Genomic DNA, 22,151 nt, shown 5'->3' with positions numbered 1-22,151 from the left:
TCCTAATGGCTGTTAAAAAGAAAGACTACTACTGCCTTATGTCTACATGCTAAGTATGAGGCTATAGACTTTGGAGCACTTAGCTTAGCACACAATGAGTCGACGCAAATAAAACACGGCTGTTTTAAAGCTCACTGATGCACATGATGTCCTATTTGTAGTTGAATTAAATGTGTCAGTACATTAAAGACATGGAGGTGGATGTATTATGGAATTTTGAGAGAAACAGGCCAGCTGTTGTAGCGGTGCTCTCATAAGCTGAGGTCTCCCCTCTGCCTACATCTTACATAGCAAGCTAGAAAACAATTAAATTAGCTTAGCAAAAAACACTTAGGGCAGGGTGGTAGCTACCCTGGCTCACCAAATAGTTCCTACCTGCAAATATTAGGCTGACTTATAAACACGTAATCTTTGCACACACACACGCACACACACACACACACACACACACACACACACACACACACACACACACATCTTTGTGTCACAATGGAGAGATTTGTTTCCTCTTTGTTGGCAACAACAAAAAAAAAACTTTATCCATCTTCCAAGTTTTCTTAAAAATGTGCTGGTCAAACCTCTTGCATTTTTTTATTGCAAGGTTTTTAAACTATCAGTTAGATTGTGTCTACTGTAGTTCCTAGCTTCATATTTCGCACATTCAGACACAACATGGGTAACGTTCTTCTCATCCAACCATTAGCAAGTATTTCTCACAATGCTGTCTATTTCTTGAAACTCTTTGGATAATTGACTATACACATTATCTGTTGTAGAGTACTGTAGTGAAGCTCAAATGGAAGAGTTCATATATCTCTGTGGGTTTTTACCAGACTGATAGTCATCCGACACCTTTCTGATTCCAATCTGATAAGGAGCAGAAGACTCAACCCCATTATCCTGAGAAGCTCAAGCATTTTCACTTCTCTCTGCCTCTGTAAACAACTTTTTTAGAAGGGCTTCTCAACAGTCTTACTGTAATGATTTGAAGAGTCTGCTGCACATTAGAGGAAATATCTACCTTTGGATACTCTTACACTGTTAAGAGTCATCACTTTATGATGTTTATTGCACTTCAGGGATGGTTTTTTCTGATGAAATGTCATAATTCACTTTTTGGTAAATGCACTTTGTCTTTTCAGCACTTGGATTCCCTTCTATATTAACTAATGGTTTAATCGATGATTCCTTTTCTTCTTCTGCTGCGGATTTGTCTGATCATTGAACATCAGCACACCACAGTGATACTAGAAATAAGCTCTTGGCTTCTACAAAACTGACTTCAAACAACCCTACATCTTATCTTTTAGGTGGTTTTGCATGTTTCTGTGGTTAAACTCCAGTGATGCTCTGCTGAAATAGTCTATCTGGGGATGGCTTCGTCTAGCGTATTTGTGTATGTGAGTTATCTGCTAAAAATACACTGTCAAACAGCAAAATTGGCTCAGAAGGATGGTATATGAGAGGTACAATGCCAGTGGCTGTTTGTTTTAACAGTGTTAATGTGCTTTTAGGAAGATGGCTCCATTAAGCTTTTGCATCTTGACACGTTGTTGCTTTCTCTTTCAAAGGCTAATGACCTTAGCTTTTTCTTTAACTGGCCTTTGGCACTGGCAGCTGTAAAACATTTCAACATCAAATTGATGTGTAAAGTAATTGCTTGGGTGAATTCCCAAAAGCACTTTAACCTAATGCCAACCTAGTTTTAGCTTTCCATTTAATGCTACATTCCCCGGATTGTGATTTTTGTTTAGCTTCCAAACACATATTAAGATACCACAAAAATACAAAAGTTCAAGCTCACAGCATCGTACATTTCTGCTAGATCAAAATAAGATGACAACATTTTTCATGGCAGTCTGTTGAAAGTAACACATTTAAGGTTCAGAATATTTTTTAATTAAAACATCCATTGGTTTTTGGGCGGTATTCATAGAACATCCTGTAGATAAAAAGACAACAGACTTTGGCATTGTAAGTTAATAGCTTGCATGCAGCTATTTACCTCAACAGAACAAAACCACAGAAAAGACTGGTGCTAATTACAATGCAGAAATGTTTCCGTGCCGTACAAATGTTTATATTTAGAGCCAGGCTCTGATTTAGCGTCCTTTCATTACACACTGACTGGCTACATGCAGACAGCTTCCAGACAAAACTCCAGACTACAGTACAGGCTTTGGCTTTATTGGAAGGTTACTGTGAATTGGTGTCCAAGCATATTTCAGTGACTAAAAATAAAATTGGATGGAGAAATACATGATAACAAACACTTGCTCTTGTCTTACAATTTGGAAAATTCACAACAAATGGTTTTCTCTCAGAGGAATACCCAGTTACTGTTGTGTCAGTGTCAGTTGGTGTACGCTGAACGCTCTGGTGCTGGTAGAGACCAGACGAGTATAACTCAAATTAGGTGGGTTTAAAGCCACTTTTTTTTTCTTTTGCACCTTATACATTTCTGATTGAAAAAAAGTTGACATTATTGATCTTTAAGTAAAGTAAAGGCATGTGTCCACAGGCAGCACTTTTCGCACTGGCAGCACTCACAACCTCAGTTTCAGAGCACCAAGAAAACGGTGTAAAGGAGTCATTTCCTGGCATTAGCCGTAGCTCAACACACGGAAATTGCGCCCTCAAAAAGACGAATCAGACAAGCGTCTCTTCCACCATTGTTGTTGACCAAGTTGATATCAGAAGTCCAGCACCTTCTTGATTTTGATTAGTCGGTGACGGAGAAGTTGAACTTCTTTCAATGATGGGCGGGGCTTAGCATAGTCATAAGAGACAGCAGAAGATTGCACTGGAATGTTTACGTTGCTTACCGCAATTTAAAATAAAAAGTAACAACAAGCTTTTTCAGTTTATGGGAGAGATGGAAAGTCTCTCACACCATTACACCCCAACATACAGTATATGATGTTGGGGTTATGATGATGGTAGAGCATCACCATTGTTTTTTTTTTCTTGTTTTAAAAACAACCAACACGGCTGAGGCTCATGTTTGAAGCTCCTGAAATTTCACTGCAACATAATGGAGCACACGAATGGAGCACACGAATGGCTCTCGTTACGTTTAAATGGTTAGTATTGGCTCCTAAATCATGTAATTGAAAAAGGTCTTGTTTATGTTGAACTCTACTAGAAGTCATATGGAACTAGAATAGAATAAAATAGAATAGAATTACTTTATTGATCCCAAACTGGGAAATTGTGGCGTTACATCAGCAGGTTGTCCAAACGCACAATATTAGCAAAAACACAATATTAGCAAATCTAAACACAATATAATATTAAATACAAAGTAAAGCACTAAAAATATCAAAACTAAGAATGGGAATATATACAATCAGGATTTAACTTAGCATTACTATTCTTAAATATGAAAGATTAAATTAAATTAAATTAAATTAAAAAGATTAACTAGCTTCCTAGCCTAGCAGCCGTATCAAACATTTCATTGTTACGATTAGCGGTAGTGTCATGAATATGTTTGGTCTGAGTCAGGATATAAGGCGTTACGGAAATCTATAAATTACCAGAATAGGAAACACAAGAATTCGACCAGCTTCTGATTAGGTAAAGAGACACAGACACAATTTCAGCAGCAGAGACGTCATGAGCATCAAGGATCAGACGCTTTTGCACTACTTGATCAATAAAACAGCTAAGCTACTTAAAAGCTATTTGACTCAGAAAACAGCAACGCTACCACCAAGCTGCTGAACAATTTAGGTAAACTACTAACAACGCCATTTGTAGTGCTCTTACTGTTAAGCACTGTGCATACATACGATGGCTCATACAGGCTCATATTTGCACTGTTTGCCACATGTTGTCCGGCGCTGCTGGCTGTCAGGTTATCTTCAGTGAGATTGATGCCATGTACTGTCAATGGGCTCATTTTACCCTGTACCAACTAAGTTGATGACGCATTAGTGACTGACCAGTATTTTCTAAATTAAATTTTCCAAGCTGGCGCCTGTCCAGAAACAGCTGCCTGTATTCAGCAGGCGTCACCAAACAGCCGCCTGCATGTGTTTGGCAGCCTGAGAGCATTCTTACTTCATTTATCCCAATTCTCCAGGCCTTGGGAGTTGACAGGCTTGGTAATCAGTGTCCACAAGCATAATCCTCATGGTCTCAAGGCACCACACAATCAGCTCTCCATGCTCTCCATCTCTCTCAGTTTCTCTACTCCCTTGCCTCTCCATTTCTCAGCTTTCATATTAAAAATCTGTTAAAATCACCTTGCAAGAGAAAACAAAAATATGCATCGCACACAGTGTCTGACAGCGAATATAGAGAACATGTGTTCACATGTATGAGTGCCATCTGCACACTTTTCTAGGTGGAAAAGTCTTAACCAGCTGCAATTATTTCCCTCGAGAATCCTCATTTTCAAGTAATATTGCCATAGGAACCTTCTCCTGCTCTTTCAGCTTAGTGTGTTGTTTCCAATTTGCCTGTAGTATGTCATGTTTCTGCTGAACTTGATTGCCATTATTCTAGGGAAGGATTAATTACTTTGGCAGAAACCGTGTTTGCTTTTATTTTTAAAAAGGTAACACCACTACTGTGGCTTTTCCAGTGAGTCTGACAGAGAGGTTCCATATTTTACACAAGAAAAGCAGAAACTCTTGTAAATAACACAGCCAATCAGAGAGCACCCAGAGTACTTAAGATACATTAGTAGACATACTATATTTGGCTGCTCATGTGAAGAGTCTTGAGTTTTGAAAAATATGTCTGGTGCAGGCTGAAGACAGGAGCCAGCAGTAAAGAAGAGAGGAAATGGAGAGAGAAAGAGAGCTCTCTCTGCTTTGGTGGGAAAAGCTGTGATCAAATGCTTTTCCAGACCCAGCTGGTTTCAGTTAAAGCCCTCCTAAAAAAGGCAGATGATTCTCTGGTACCTGTGAGATAAATCTTATTACAGGGGCGTCTTTTTCTGGCATTTTGGGTCAATTTCTGAAACACTTTTGTATGAGGACTACATTTTAATGTGAAATCCATCAGGCTATACATATGCTTTTTTTCCCCAGCTTTATTCAGGGCCAGTTACAGCAGGCTAACAGGTAAGTGTAGACAATTTAAGAAAATATGCAAAATATTATACTTACATGTTGGTCCTAGAAAAATAAAAGGCACACATAAAAGATGTATGAATCGCAATAAAAGAAAACCGTCAGTGCTGCACTAGTTTGACATTAAGAAAACAACAATGCAGCCCGACAAAAGAGACAATTTAGAGACATTAAATCACATCCCTGTGATTCAACATCCAGACGGCATGACTATCGGCAGTTTCTATTTTACTAGGAGTCCACTCAGAAATCTCGGCTTCTCCTTGTTATATATAGTATGCAATTCAGCATACAACATTTCCACATTAATTTGTCTCAAAAAACAAATCAGTCGGCCCATTAGCGAAGTTGGAAAAAATGTATCTATACATTTCTTATCAAAGTGACAGCGACCCTTGAATACACATTACTTATATAATCACTTTAAGGTAAATCATGAAGACGAAAGGTTAAATGACTAAAAAGTCAAATTAGGAAGTCCACAGGTGTAATAACAAATCACTAACGATGGCTCTGCAGTATGTGGAGATTGACAATGTGCCTGAAGCAGCAGGTCAAATGGACTCCTGCTATCATTAATGATGATGACACATCACCAGTTCTTTACCCTGTGCGTCGTTTAAAAATGTCTATGGTAAAAAAAAAAAAAAAAAGGGCCTGCATGCTGTGAACAGAATTCAATATATATCAAGGAACCAGTTTTGTAAGCGGCACCAATATATCTTTAATACAAATTCAATGAGCAATATATCAGGACAACTATATTTAAATAAATTAAACGATTGTAAGAAAGAGACTTTTTCACTACATTAATTTTCCAGCACTTTGAAAAAATACCGTTTTTCATAACATCATGACAAAAAATTTGCCCCCAAGAAAAACCAAAATCATTACATCATCATTGGACACTTTTATTAGAGAACATAATTCAGGAAGTGTGATCATGTTAACCATTGTAAACCATGTAGACTAGTAAAAAGGTGCTTTGAATGGTTGAGCCCTCATGGTCTGTTTTCAGTGTTCACCTACCATCTTCCCATGACAATGATCAATGTATTTTCTTGAAGTAAGCTTGTTTTGTTATGGCTTATATCACTTTGCAGGTTTGAGGATGTTTAGGATGCAACTGCAGCAACAGGATTTGGACACCAGAGACCGCTGTTCGCATCATGACTCAAAAGTGTGGTTAGGTTAAGGCCAAATATTTACTTTGGTTAAGGGTTAGGGAGAGATGTATTACTGGTCACTGTTGACTTTAGTAATTATGCAGAAAACAGTGAAATTTACTGACTGTTGTCTGCTGTGGTTTAATATGGAAAACAGTACAATTCTTGCTAAAAGTTCTTGTTGCTGCAAATATATAATAAGTTTAAATAAATGAATGCTGTGATAGAAGAGGGCTCTGACAAAGGACTTACTTTTTGTTTGTGGACTTATTTTCAGTGCTTGGTGGTACATTTGAGATAAACTGTATTATATACTTGGTTTGATCAAACTGAATTTGAAGCCACTTGACTTCAGGTGTTTTTTAAACCAGCCAGGACTTTAAAAGGACTAGAAGCAAAAGGACACAATGTTCGCCAGTGTGACAGTCTAAGCTGCTGCCCACCTCAATCTATCACTGGGCTGCCTATGGCTCCCAGGAGGCCAATGCACTGTGCAGCCCCCACACCACCTTGTCCCCTGCACCTCCCACCAGCCGCCTCCGACGCCGTCTCCACCTCGCCGTGAGTGACAGGCATCTCGTTCCGCCTGACTGGAGCCTCTATCTCCTTACGCTCAAGGACAACGAAGAGGACATATTGTCATCAACTCATCTCTCTCATTCCCACGGCCACCTCCTCCATAGATGCACGTATGCACATGCTCTCTCTCTCTCCCCACAAAAACACACACACACACACACACACACACACACACACACACACACACACACACACACACTCTAGCCTACCAACTGCGACCCACTCACCTGTAACAACATCTATGTGACCTTTGCTTAATGCCTTCGGGTGCCACACCAGAACCTATTCGCACAAACAACCTGCAGGTCTGGCTGTGCCTGCCGCTTCTCATTCACTCCTTCCACTGTGAGTCTGTGTTTGAAACCATGGAGGTGGTGGGGGCTGTTAAGAACCACTTCAGACAGAAACCTTGAACGGAGGAAATAAACAAGGCATTGTCTGTGAAGGCTTTCCACACAGATCGCTTCACATTCAGGAGCTCATATGGCTCCCTAGCAGTGGAGATCTGAATTCTTAATCTCGTACTGTACACTAGTCTGAGGCATCCTGTGATGAAAGAAAAGAAAAGCTGTTCCAGAGGGAGAACTATCCTAAGAAGTAGAAGACACACTTTTTCAAATAAATAACAAGGTTCGATTTGCAGGAACGTTTCTTTGGCTTCAATGTGCATTTCGCTACAGTGAAAGGTTATTGGCAATGTAACCCTTAAGTGTTCAAGTGAAGCACTAGGATTTGAAAATAATAACATCCAGACATCATTGTTGTTGCAGTTCTTCAGGCTTATGAACTATCCTTTCTCATTCCTGAGAGTTAGTTCTATACTTCAGCGTGCTGTTGGAAGTTGTAACACTGGGGAAACAACAGGAAGTGGACTTGAACTCCGGAGAAGAGTTTGTTACTTATTCCCTCAGTAGGTAACTTCACATTTTGACAGGAAAGTCTTTTGGATTTCGGCAACATCAGTTATTAGGTATCATTCAATTTGATTTCAGTGACCTGAAAGAATTTTCAGAACCGGACAGTTTCTTCTAAAAAAAAGTGTTGTTAGAAGTCTAAGGCAGGAAATAATGGACTAAAGGAAAGTTTTTTCAATGCTTATTGTGAAATTAAGTACAGTGCAGTTAATCTGTATTTTCAGGATAGTAATGACAAAATGCCTCATAACTCTAAATTGACTGCATTTTCTGTCACTTATACTAGCCAACTAGACTTTTTTGACACTGCCCACATCATCTTTCAGCGGCAGCAGCTGTGATAAACCCACTGAACACTACCAGCAATACATAAAATATCAGGCAGACGATGTTAGTGAGTCAAAAAATAAGATAGTCTGGCATACAATTGGACTTTCTATGGAAATAATTGAACTCCAGTGAGAAATTTAAGTCCTTCAGTCAGGTGGCCGAAACAGATAAATATGCACTCTGTGGTTAGGAAAGCGTCAGTCTTTTTTGAGACTTGAAAACTCTCTTAATAATTTCAATAACTGTAACAGAGGTATGCAAGAACATATTGATAATGAAGAGACTCCTTCATCTCCTTCTGATGCATTTCAAAATCTAATTCAACAATGAGGCGACTTTTTAAAATGACTTGAAATGTGAACATTTTTTACTTTTGCACAGACAAAGTTAATACATTTTGGAAACATTCCAAACCTGCAGAGTTCATATTGATCAGCCCATGTTGTGATCAAGAAAGCAAAGAGTGTAACATAAATTTGATATTTTCCTTTGAGCTGGCCTTTTATCGCCCAGTTCAGTGTCATATGAGAAGCTAATTAACTTTCACAGCGTTTGTTTTTTTTAAAAGGTTTTGCAGCCCAGTGACAATTTCTGTAGATTAGTTTTTTTGGAAATTGTACAAAATAAGTAAATTATGAGAAACAAAGTCCCCTCCGAAATATCCCATTGCATATTTTTAGACATAAATGTGCAAGGGAAATAATGAGAATCGGCACAAAAACAAATTAGAGCCATCAATGGCATTACAATGAGGTAAAATATGTTGTTGTTTCCCAAAACCCTCCCCTTTGTTGGAGAGTAAATCACACTGCTAGTTTCCTGATGTACTCAAGCATCTAGAACTATCCAAAACAGCCATATAGAGGCTATTCATTTCTATTTTCAGCGTGCCAATTATGGTGCACAGCAGCAGCTTTGGGTATTGAGCCAGTTGAAGTCAAACTGTTGTAATACATTATTATCTATTTCAACCTGGTGCGGTGGGTAGATTCTCACGGCTGGATTTTCATCAAAAGTGATAGCCTGCTGAAAATGTAATTCACTGTTTTAGTATAAATCAATAAGCCTGCCGATTCTATTCCCCCACTCCACCTTTATGTTAATATAAAAGAAATGCTCAAAAAGAACTTTAATTCACCACACAGACTTACAGACTGTTTAAGAGCCCCAATTTGATCCATAACTGCTCAATTGACACTTAAATTTCAGGCCCATCTTAATTTGGCTTCTCCTGACGATTTGAAGTTCTTCTTCTCTTTGGAGCTGAGGCTACAGCGACCCATGATAATAGAGATTTATAGGCTAGAGCCATTCTAACAGTGATCTTCTATTAAGAATTATATCCCGTTTGTACATTATTACTCTGTTCTCCCAGTTAAAAAAGGAAAGTCATCGCTGTGCTGTACTAAGCAAAGAGATAGAAAACATGTTAAATACGGAACATGTTAGAGACCACAGTGAGAGCTGATTATGTGTTAGAGGACATTCACATGTTTCTGATGAGGGATGTAAATCCTGATGGACTCCCATCCGACTGTACTCATTAATCATGCGTCTCATTGGCTAGGCTCTGATTTGCCGCTGAGACAGATGAAGATGAACTCAGCAATATATTTCTCATCATAACACAACCCTCACATAAATATTAATAGCATCTTTTCAGCTGGTGGGCATGAATCATTTTTCAGACGGGGAATTTTAAGAGCTACCCATGCGTGTCCGAGAACACTACACAAGCAAGCAGTTGTGATAAACAACACTGCTTTAAGGCAACAGTGAGGAGAAAGCTTGAGCTGTTAGGGAGATTAAAAAGGTCTTTATTTTACTTTCTTTAGTCACATTCTATCAAACATTTTCTTAGTGAACTTCACAGATTGTCAACTTAAATATTGTATATGCACATATGTTGGATGTTTTTTATATATAATTCTTAATGTTAGACATATTTTTTATGTCAATACTGTGGTAGCTGATGTTGTGCAGCTGCCGAACACAAAGTCACACTTAGTTTAAAGGGATAGTTAAGACTTTTTGAAGCAGCGTTGTATTAGGTACTTACATTATCTAACAATCCCTCCAGGATTTCTCAGGCTTTTCCTGTGATTGTTATGGTCTAAAATGCCTGATGCAATGGCATCTTTTTGATATAGTAAATTGCTTGTCTGAGTGAACTATTTCTCTTCTGACATTACTTCAGATAAATTGCTGTGTCAAGATGCCTAATACAATTGTAAAAATGTAATGAAACTCAAGTTTATTGCACTGAAAAATGTATTTTGGACTGCACATGCACGTCACCTTTTCAAAAGTATACACCTGTGTGTATCTGTGTTTCTGCGGTTCTACTTGTTTTTTGGGCCCCTGCACTGATAGAAAATCACTGATAGGACACATAGGGTTTACTATCTCACTGTACAAATACTCTTTGAGATCAGCGCTGGCTCATATTTGTAAGGTAGCCTCTGGATTGACAGAAAGTTTGGAGAACCATTCTGATTGGTCAATGGTCCCCAACACAAGGCACCAGGAATTTGCGAAGTCAAAAGTCCTACCGAACTGACATGAAGACATTGCTCCAAAGGAAAGGTTGTTTACTGAAAGATGAATTGGTGAAAATATACGAAAATAAAGTACACAATAATTGGATCTTTTTTTTTATATGAAAGACTTTTTTCAAGTGGCTAAGGAACATGGTACTTGTAAATCTATCTGCAGGCAATACATAGCTTAGCTTCTGTGTTGGAAATCCAGTCGGCTTCTCCAAACAGGGGCTGTGCTGACTTTTATCTTCTTTATGTAGTACACTTACTATTGATAAGTATCACATACAGCTCCACTTCAAAAAAAGCCAACTCTATTTTTTAAGCCGCACCAATGTTACACTTTTATTTAGAGGATGCTTTGTTCAAAACAACGTACAGTACATCTAAGGGAAGTACAACACAAGCAAGGATCTGGGCAGGAAGAAACCACATCAATAAGTGCCAACAAACTGCTTCAACTTAGATCAGACACAGATGCCGACAGGCAGTGCACACAATGCACAGAACAACACCAACAGCTTCCACAACAGTATCATCATCATCGACAGAGGAGAAAAGTCTAGCAAGAGACTTAGGGCCCTGTTTTGAAGGTAGGACCAGGCACCTTTCATTAGCGGAGCGTGTAGTGGGAGGGAGTGTAGACCCGGATGAGGGAGTTCAGGGAGGCAAAAAATGTTGTCTCTGTTTTGAAAGCAAGGAATGTGGTTTTGAATTGGAGTTATCGATATACTTGGATGGATATCTTAATTAAATTAATGCATTAATTTAAAGACCAATATGTCATGTCAAACCTGCCTAGATTCACCAAATCTTAAAAATATGGAGATCAACTGAAATCAATATGTACATTTTACAACTGTTGGGTTTCCACAGGCATTTTTTAAGTGCACTTCCCAAAATAAGATTATCAGCCTATCTGCGTCAAAGACTGAGGAGACAGTTAAATCGTGAATACTTGCTACCTTTGAACATCCCTCCATTCTCAATTATTTATATTCTTATTGTTTGTCAGCTCAATTGATCAAAAGAATAAAGTTAAATTCATACAATGTATTCAAGGTCGTATGCTTTTATGTGAAGCGTATTAATCAGAGTAAATAACTTTGTTTGATAAACAAGAACACACTTATCCTGGCAATAACAAGTCTTTCTAACAACAGACAGACAAGGCCGTCAATACAAATAAGAAGTAAAGAGTGAGGGCACTAGTTTAGCTCATATGGCAGAGTGGTTGCCCAGTGTGTGCAAACCGAGTCTTTGCCTCAACAGCACCAGCTTCTGTTCCCGCTCTTAGCTGTTTGCTGCATGTCATCCCCCAATTCTCAATTACCGAATATTTTTCTGTCTCTTTGAAAAAAGGAGAGGAGAGAGTGATAATTAAACACAAGTTAACAAGTCGGCTTAATCTGAACTTCTGAATGTCTTAATAACAACAAGTACTCCAAACAATCTCACCACGAAGACACTCTAATACAACCCACAGGAGCTTAGGAGTGTTTTCTTGGTTAACAATCCGAAGTATAGAGGGCCTAACATCCCCGTATCACACATGTCCTTCCAAGACAAACGTATTAAATACAGGATTAATGTTGTGAAACATTTGATTTTGGTAAAGTTTATTCATTAAAGGTTTGGTTGTTGTAGAAGGTCTGTTAAGAAATTAAATCATGTTATGTATATTGATAAACCCGTAGTGCTTGGAATAGGTCAGTGTGACTTTTGGATTCAAATGGGGCTTGCCCATGTTCCTGGTGTTAAAGTCCTTATTTTGCTTGACTCATCCATTGCACACAACTGCTGCCCACATTTACTTTCTCATTATTCATTATCCCTCACCACACTTCCAATAGAGGTTGTATTTTTGTAAAGGATGGTCTCAGGATGTAAACGGCAGTTACAAATAACACAAAAGAAGTAAGAGAATGCAGTGGAAATATACTCCAAATTCCTCTAAAGTAAATATTTTGAACTTTTTTTTGGCAATGGCAGCCTTATAATCAGACAGAATGACCATTTAATTTCTCACAATGTTTAGTCGGCTTTTTTGTCTGAAGCAAGTGACACGTTGATCCTATCGCTGAACGCTTGTTGCCATCTTTGTAGGACTTTGCTGTTTCTAAGTTATGTCTGTGCGAGACAAGAAGGTCCACATTCGAAAAAATGTAAGGGCCTGATTCTTCTATCTTTGGACACACACAGCTGTTAGCACCACAACATTGAAATGCAGACAAAAAATTGGGCAGCAATTCCGAGGTCAGATCAGGCTGTTCCTATATAGCCTTACTCTATAACACAGAGCAGTCTAAGGAACAATTGTGACTTTCAGTGGGTCGTTTTGGGTGGACTCTGTTTTGACAGGCCTTTACTTTCCTTTGGCACAAAAGGCACAACAAGTACTGGCAATGATAAATACACCCATGAGTTGCTGATCTATTTGTCACAGCGATCTAAGGTTTTTTTTTATGTCTTTGCAGCTGTACGACCATCAGTACAAAGCCGTGCTGGATGGTGTGGAGACAGACAGCATGATGGAGATTGACCCGGGTCAGCACATTGAGATCTTCAGAATGGGAAACGGGAGTGAGGAGGTTCTGGAGGTGCACGACTTCAAAAATGTAAGTAAAAGGTTAAACAGGCCATGAATGCTGTTCCTCTTCCCAGCGCTGTACTCGTGTCTCCTCCTCAGCAGAGAAAGGACGAGGATGTTCACGTTGCCCTTTTCAAGCAGATGGTTGACTTTTTTCTTCTTAACCAATATTTGACACTCTCAATGAAAATGGTGACAAAAAAACACGGAAATAAACTCGGTGAGAGTACACAGGGGATTTTGTGTGTTTGTGTGCACACACAGCAGCAGAAAGAAAGATTAGTCTCTTACTAAAAGACTGTTTTTCCTTTGCTAATAATATACAGTAACTTCTTCTTCTACAGAGACAAACACTACTAAGAATCCAGCTCTATTTGTTCCTCACACTTTTTTTTCAACTGCAATTTTGTCTCCAGCAGAGCTCATTAACGTACCTTTTATTCCTACATCCTAGTCGAGTGTGCAGGAGGTAACAGATGCCGCACTTGGAGACAGAAGTGTGCTGCTTGACTGGGTAATGAATGCTCTTATTCTCGCACGATTATTTACTGTGAAATTTGGGATGCAAAGCTGGAAGTTACAGGAAGCACCTCATCCCAAAAACAAAAAAACTACGTTGAGTTGTTGTTGTTTTTGTAACAATGGTCTTTGTGAATTTAAAATGGCTGTGTGATGGAAAAAAACAAGCCAAGTGCTGGAAAACTTTACCCTCTGAAATCAATCCCTCTCTCTCTCTCTCTCTCTCTCACTAAATCCAACCTGTCTGTGTGTATGTGTCCCACATACCCACGCTCACACATGCACACACACACAAGCGTGCCTGTTGCTTGTTCCACTTCCTGTTAGTGAAGCACATCCCCTGAGGAGATTTTTTTTGATTCAGTGCTCCACCATGGAAGACTAAGAAACAAGCGAGTGAGCAGAGTAATTCAAACCTTATTGTGAGTAAGAAAAAAAAGGGGGGAAGAAAATCCACACAGAACTCACAATAGGGTGTACTAAGTGGTAGCTTATGCACCGATGTTAGAATAGATGTTTTTGAATAGAAAAAGGGCTGTTGCATGTTATTTCACAGCCACCTCTGAAACAGTCTCCATCAAGCCTGAGGGCTGTGTGCAGAATGGAAAATGAGGGGGATTATGCCACCAGGATACCTTGTGGACCACAGGCGAAATGCATTCATTCACTATTGTTTCAGTCCAATACCAAACTCATTTTTAACTAGAGAGAAATGGAAAACTGGAGACAGAGACATCCCGGGAGAGAGTCACAGTAAGACGAACCCACAATAAATATTCCCAGTGAACAAAAGAACATTTAAGAAAATTGGCCCTGAACCTGTGCTGGAATTTTAGCTAATAGAAAACAAATGGCTTTGATGTAACAGCAAAAAAGAAATAAGTTTATTCATTTTAACTGTAAATGGTACATTTGGAATACTGTTTTTGCGAGGCAAAAAAACCTTGTTGACTTTTGTATGCTCTCTCCCTAAAGCCCCTTGACAAATAAGCCCTGCTTACACTGCTGTTTGAAGAAACGATATTTACATCCCTGTGAGAAAAAGACGAGGTAATAGTCGCATGAACACCTTGATTTTTTTGTAAATGACATGACTATTTGAATATTTGAAACTCATGACTCATCCCTACTAACGAAGCAAAGGTTCATCCAACTAGCTAAAGAGTGAAAACCAAATGTCGTTATTGAACGCACCTTCACACATTTGTGGTACGAACAGTGTTTGGCTGTACTGAGCTGTATGTGTTTAACTACATTAACCAGTAGCTTGCTGGTATTTTCATATATTCTTACTTGTAAAGCGATCCAAGAAGTTAAAGACTTAATAAAATGTTTGTGTTGTAAACTACTAAAACCACAAACAGTTATGATCTTTTAATGGAGACGCAACACTTTCTCATTTCTAACCTATCATTTCTTCTCGATTGTAAATTAATATTAGTAATTGAAAAAGCAAATAATAAGAGAAATTGTTGTATGCTAAGTAAGCTTATTGAGTAATTGAGTTTTCTATGCACAGCTGTTCTCAGCTTTTCCACCAAACTTACACCAAATAAAATACTATTCTGTACACTTTTATTCATTTTTTATTGTCTGCCTTCAGATCGCCTTCAGCCATGAGGATGTGCTGGTCAGAGGGGAATTTCATGAAAAATGCTTACCTTTCCTTCTCCAGCTACACACTGAACCACATCCTTTTCTCAGAGCACATAATAGTGAAGCAAGAAATAAGACCCTCCAGCATTCATTGGTTACAATCCAGTCCCTTAAAAATGTCAATGATGTTTATAGTGTCAATGCACTGACCAATCTAACATGTAATGACACAGTTTGACACATGTAGTGCCACCATGTCTCTGGTTGTTTATTCACAGGAGCTGAATGATTCATGTGGTGACATGTTCTCTATTCTGTTGATTAGATGCAGATGAGCATCTTGCATATGGATTTATTAAAATGACATCGTTTTTCCATTTCTCAAGCCTGTTTAAATGTGTCCTTTTATTTTCTAATCGTCCAACCCCACCAATCACAATATCTCATCACAGCATCGTCCCTTCCTCTTGTGCTGCAGCTCACCAATTCAGCAGACCCAAATTAAACAGAGACTCATCACAATAAAGTGTGGCACAAACATTATGCTTTTGTGCTTGAGACCATTATTGCCCCATCCTTTTTTCCGCGCCGATGAAATTACACCCAGTAGATTATGACAGGCATCACTTTGTATCATGTCTTGTGCTGCTGGTATCTGGTTCTCAGAGTGACAGCTCCACAGAAAACGTAGAAACAGCAACCACATGGTCAAGTTAACCGATTCAAAGGAGACGTCATTGCAATCACTGTGTTACTGTAATTAAATTTAGATTGAATCAAGTCCATTTTCATGCTTCTGCTCATATAATTCCAGCTGATACAATTTAAAAGCCGCCGTGGCAGATGTAGATCCTGCCGTCTGTTCTAATACGGTGTGCTGAATGAGCAGTGCTACTCTGCAGAAAATAAATTGGATACAATCTGATCAAGTGAAAGTCTTTCAGACTTATTCCGGCTGAATATCTTAGATTAACATAGAATGGCAGCAAGAGAGAATTAACTGATCCTTCTTGTCTATTGAGGCTCAGTGTGTCACGGTGAATAGACCTACAGTCCACATGGCGGAGGATCATCAGTGGAGCTGAAGAGAGTGACTCCACACTTGACTGCGCAGATTAAGAGAGTGACAGGGACCTATGACTGCCTAATTCAATGGGGGCACTCTCTGTAGAAAACACTTCATTCTCAACAATGTCGCTCGGCTCTCCTGTGCCATCCATCCTCCTATAAAGTATTATATATCCAGGTTAAAACACCCCCGCTCTTTTTACTACCATTCAGCTTGAAAGTAAGATCAGTGTTGCAGGGGCCAAGCAGCCATCGATTTTATACCACACTTAATGAAAAAAAAAAAAACACACCTCTTCTCCCTAATTAGATTTTAACTCCTTTCACTTTTTAACTGCTTTGATTATCAGCAAAAACATGCAGGTCTTAAAATGGTTTCCCCAGTTACAGGATATCCACATCACAGAGTGATAATGAATCATACATTCTTCTGAATTTCTGATTTTTTCATATTTTTTTCTTCTTCCAAAGGGAATCACTGGGATCCGGTTTGCTGAACATCAGAGGTGCTACATCAGGACCCAAACCAGGAAGATGCCCGTAGTGGCAGAGGTGGAGGCTGAGTTAGTGGTGAGTCTCCTCCCACAGCTGTCTGTAGCTCCGACTCTCTGTAGTCCTGCAGAGGCTGTCATGCATATTGTCGGGAGATAACCAGAGTAGAGCACTAAGAGCACCACACAAATCCTCAGCCTGTCCATCTCATTCTGTCTCCCCCGCCCCTCTCACTGAAGAATAAACTAGGGTTTGCGGTGCCTGTGAAACCGTCAGAAAGATGTCCACAAACCCGTAGCCTCTTTATGGCTCACATCAAATGGTGTTTGCTGTCAATCTTGAGCCAATATTAAATTTTAATCATGTCCTCCAAAGGCTCTACCCAAATAGCCTAAAGGGGGAAGGGTGCAAGAGCGGTCTGAGTGAGAAGCAAGCCATTAAAACCGTATTTTTTAAAGAAGGATTTCTTTGTAGAATTCACAAGGCTGCCTCTCTAAGTTTAGAGTGATTCATTTTTACTTCTCTGCTTTCCTAGAGTCATATGTGAACTTCTGTATAAGGGGAAGGAGTGGAGATATTCAATCAATCAAAATTCCCAATTTTTCTGTGTCACAGTGCAATTCACTGAGTGGGCTGTATGTTCAAAGAGAAAATCCCACTCTCAAATGTGTCTACTGCTTGCATGCTCTCATTTACATTTCACATTGTAGCTGGGAAGAAATACAGTAGCTGGCAAATGTCTGACGCTTCTGACGTGCGGCTTCATTTTAAAAACAGAATAAACCGATTGCCAGTCGAAGCGAAACCCAGACTCAGTTTTAACTTTAAGAACACAAGCTGTTACACCCCAAAAAAACCAAACACTTTTTATTTTTTCCTCCTCTCATCTTCATAATGTCTGATCCACGTTTACACATACTAATTGCCCAGGCAGGACCATATGTCCTTGCCATATCAGTCTTTTTTAGTGCGCTGTGAAGCCTAATTGGCTTAATTCACAGCTCCAAAATGAATCATGATGGGCCAAGAAAGTGACAGTTACGGAAGCCCTATTTAGGACTTAAATGAGCGAATTTACAAAAACTTTACACCATGATCAATAAATTAACAATACAAAATGAATTGATAAGAAGTTGTCTCCATTGGATTGTTCTAATCAGTCTAATCAATCATTTATCAGTCCTACACTGCCACAGGCTTGCTAAATAAGATCAATGTTGATATGACTAAATAGTGATAACCAGCCAGCCAAACCTGCAAACTTGTGTCTCAAAAAAATTGTTTTATACTCTACTTATGGCTAAAAATAAAATCATAATTGCATGAATCATATTCCCATGCAACCTTAATGGATTGAATGTACGGCCCTCTAGACGTAAGGAGCTGGCAATTGAGAATATGTTGGCGATAAAGTGTCAGATTATAAAACCAAGCTATACATCTCAACTCCACCATTAATATTTCCAGTCCAAAGGTAAAAAGAACTGGTCAGGAAAAACAGACGGGTACCACTATGGGACCAGGTGCTGATACAGATTCCAGTTTTCAGGGTATAGAGGTTAGAAATTTGTGCATGAATAAACTTTGACAATCTGGAAGTGGGAAATTAAGTTGAAATGTGCCTTTATCAATGCTGCAGGGCTGATGATGGAGACAAAGTCCTTAAAATACAAAATAATAAACCACTGCAGTTTGAGAAAGCAGGGGTAAATGTTGTTTACATGAACGTTTCTGAAGTGCACTGTCATTTCTATGGTCTTACTGTAACACAGGTCTGAGCCCTGAAAGATGAATACACTTTAGGCAAAGGGCCAACTTCTGTAGTGACATTGATCTTCTCAACTCCAACTTTGTAAAGGAAATCAAATTATTGTATTTCTTAAAATGTCAAACTAATAATTGGATTATTGTGTTTACAATACTGTGCAAATGGCACACAATATTCTCCCACCTATTCAATCGCTAAAGAGACTCACTTTATTGTCTAAATTCTCCTTCTTTTACTAAAGTGCCCTTCTATTTCTTATTTTCTGGAAGGGATGTTTTCACCAACCAAACACTGGCTTGCACAAGAGGAACACAGAAAATCTCAAAGAGGCCATATGAAGGTTATAAGCAATGACCTTGGCCTGACTTCCCCATGCTCTGTCCTCACATTAGACAGTGACCCATGATCCATTCTCATTGTAAATCCACCCACATGTGACCCTGAAAAAGTTCCTCCTCAGGTGGTGAGGCACATGAAGCTCATAGGGGTTAAAGCCAAGCACTAATGGTTCCAAGCTTAACCCAGCCACAGGCTTTCAGTAAAGAAGGCTCAGAGCAGTCGCGGCAGGTTTGAGAGCCGAGGTATGAAAAAACAAAGGCAAAAATTGTGGAAAAACTGCAAGCGGCTGATAAGGAAATGCAGCCCCTGTGAGAGAAAACCAGGTGAAAAACATGGATTGTTTGGCAGCCCCCCCCCCATCCCCCATTTTCTATTTGCCTCCTCTATAAAATGTCTGAGGAGTAATCCCTTAGCTTCATTCCAGTTTCCCCAGCCTGACACAGAAACCACCATCTGCCTCCTTCACAACCTTTAACATTGTCAAAGGATGCTGCTTGCTCCATTAAACACCACAGCCACAGCCACTTAATATGGATGACCAAAGCTTGCCCAGCATCTCGAAAACCTCCCACTCAGACGACAACTTCCAACTGAGAAAACAGGACTCTGAAGAAGCATGCTACTAGTGATGCTGAGAATTGGTTGAATGCAATCATTGGCTGTTGTCTTTAAGCTAGCAGTATGGGTTATCGAATGTTAATTGATACTTGTTAAAAGTCACTGTAAATGCTGTAACTACGCCCTTCATTGCCCTTAAAAAAAGTGCCAGCATTTTGTTTAGGAACTTGCTTGAATATGGGTGTAAATGAAACTGGTACGTAATTAACCCCTACTGCCTGTGTTATGTGCAGCTTGGGAAAGCACTTTGGTATCATGAGAAAATCTTTGTTGATCTCTGGCAAACACTGCACCACTTTACACAATGTGTCATGTAGACAGTGTTTCCCCCTTCGAGACACAGTGGCAGGAGAGGGTAAATTCATTAACTACAGCACAACTGGTGTATAATTAAGTTGTGCACTGTAGGCGGAAAGCACATATACACCAGGAGCGGGCAGCCCAAAATGAATTACCATCATTCCCAAGGTACAATACTTGATAAAAAGTTGCTTGTGTCCTAATCTATCATTTGTCAATATCAAAATAGAAAAGCCATTCAGGAGTGAGTGTAAACTGTAGGACTGTAATCATGTTGTCTTTGTGCTTGTCAACTGGCATTTAGAAATCCCTGCCCCATGCTAAAATGCTGACCTTTACCATCCCCCCCCATCCCCCCCCAGGCTCTCTCCTTCAAGTTATTGGAGCCGTTTCTCAGCTGTAAAGTCAAAGTCATGTTGTGAGCCCCTGTCGTGACCTCCATTTACTTTCCAGAGAAGACACACTAGGCTTGGCTTAAGAGCTCCAATTAGAGAGTGCAGTTTGTGTTCCTCGAGGTTGATTTTAATTTCTGCATCCACGGGAAGGTTCAGTGCTCCAATTTAATGCCGGAACACCCCCTATGCTTTACAGTGCCACCAAAACCAGTCCTCCCAATCATCATTAGTCTACTGGCCGCTCCTTAGAATTAGGCAAAATTGTGTCACCTGCTGTGCCAGAAAACACAATCTTTAATGTGACAAAGTTAGCTTTTTATTTCTCTCTGCAGGTCACAACTGTGTGGCACAGTGACAAATAAGAAGCAGCATGGAAAGCGAAACTCTAATTCAAGCGAGAGTGACAGGGGTGAATGTGAGGGAGGGGGCACGACCCGTTATAAATGATTCTCACTCCCACTATAGCCCCGGGATTCTGCGTCAAGCTTAACTAATGTGCAATTAAGCCTTAGACTGGGAGAAAATCACCTTGTAAAAACATTTGTCAAGTGAACTGTTGTTCTGTTCTGGGCTGCTAATTAACAAGGGAATGGAAAGAAGGGTTTGTTTGTGTGTGTATTTACATATACATGAAGAAAATAAATATCTTCACTGTTAGGGGAGAGCATTACCAAATCCCCTTCATATGTCTCTATTAGACAGCACTGACATGTAGTCCCTATCATTAAGCAATAATAGTTTACTTTACAGCTCATGAACTACAGTATCAACAAATTAAGCCCTCTGATAATGCTGGGTGCCGAGCAAAGCATTGTTGTGGAGGGACGAGGGAGGGGAAGTGGGACGAGGGAGGAGAATGAAAGGCTTTATTGTGTCTGTCACATTAAACGATATTGCAGCCACACTCAGAGTAATGAAGACCACTTCTAAAGTCATTTAAAAGTCAAATCATCACTGTCTGTGAATTTCAATGATGTATAATAGAAAGAGCATGCCGCAGGCTTGAGAAGGAGAGAGAGGGAAAGGGGAGGCGAGTCAGGGCAGGGGGAGTCAGGAGTCAGGAAGTTGCCACCCTCTCTGAGGATATAGAAAGAAGATGGATAAAACGATGAGGGTGGAGCTGCTGCATGGCCCGGGGGGTGGAGAGGGTAAATGCAGGTACTTAATGTGGGGCCTGAATATTTTTTTTTGCAGGCTCTGACTTGCCATGTTTCTCTTGTATATGTGTGTGTGTGTGTGTATTTGTGGTGTTTTCTAGCAGGTAGATGAGACTGAGGCTATGGAAACAAAGATGGACAACTCCGAAGTGTGGGTTCCTGCTGAGGAGCCCATCGTTAACCCAGCCTTCCTCTTTGACTCTAAGATCTGGGAGATTTGCCAGGAGCTTCCCATCCATTGGATCCATCCCTCGCCCCTCAGCGGTGAGAGCAGGGGGGCCCCTTGGCCTCTAAATGTAGACTGTTAACACTTTCGCTGGATGGCAAACCCCAAGGCTGCATGAATGTCTGAAGAGACCTGTAGCCCCCCCCAGCCCTGGCTCCAGTCAGTGTGTTTGAATAGTTGTGCGACTAGTGGTCGGTGGTTTAAGATGCGCTCAGATTCAGCAGTATCTAAGCTAAAGTGAACAACAATACTTCATTACAAGTAAAAAGCCGGCATTTAAAGATATATCTAATAATAGAGATAGAAAAAACCCTTTCAGAGTATTTAAATTTGTAATACATTATTAGAATCACCTGTGCAAAGCTACTTTATGTGATAATTTAAAGGTATTTGCTGCAAAAATATACAGTGATGTAAGTCTTGAAGGTCAACAAGTTATTTTTTTCATTTTGACCTTTTTAATCGGCTGG

General features: G+C 39.7%; 2 protein-coding genes across 2 annotated transcripts in view; both read left to right on the top strand.

The window, feature by feature from the left end:
- The window catches only part of sowahd (sosondowah ankyrin repeat domain family d), a 257,121-nt gene that overhangs the window by 148,597 nt on the left and 86,373 nt on the right, over positions 1 to 22,151 (top strand). The gene's annotated exons all lie outside the window — the stretch shown is intronic.
- tnmd (tenomodulin) overlaps positions 1 to 22,151 on the top strand; it is a 45,270-nt gene that overhangs the window by 15,582 nt on the left and 7,537 nt on the right. Inside the window, exons 3-5 of the mRNA XM_061048517.1 lie at positions 13,091 to 13,231; positions 16,858 to 16,956; positions 21,557 to 21,719. Coding sequence (XP_060904500.1) covers positions 13,091 to 13,231; positions 16,858 to 16,956; positions 21,557 to 21,719 — 403 coding nt within the window. The remainder of the gene's footprint in view (positions 1 to 13,090; positions 13,232 to 16,857; positions 16,957 to 21,556; positions 21,720 to 22,151) is intronic.

The sequence above is a fragment of the Labrus mixtus genome, chromosome 10 (genome assembly GCF_963584025.1).
Source record: "Labrus mixtus chromosome 10, fLabMix1.1, whole genome shotgun sequence".
Classification (NCBI taxonomy): domain Eukaryota; kingdom Metazoa; phylum Chordata; class Actinopteri; order Labriformes; family Labridae; genus Labrus; species Labrus mixtus.
Note: the sequence above shows the minus strand (reverse complement) of the source record. Positions and strands in the feature narration are given on the sequence as shown.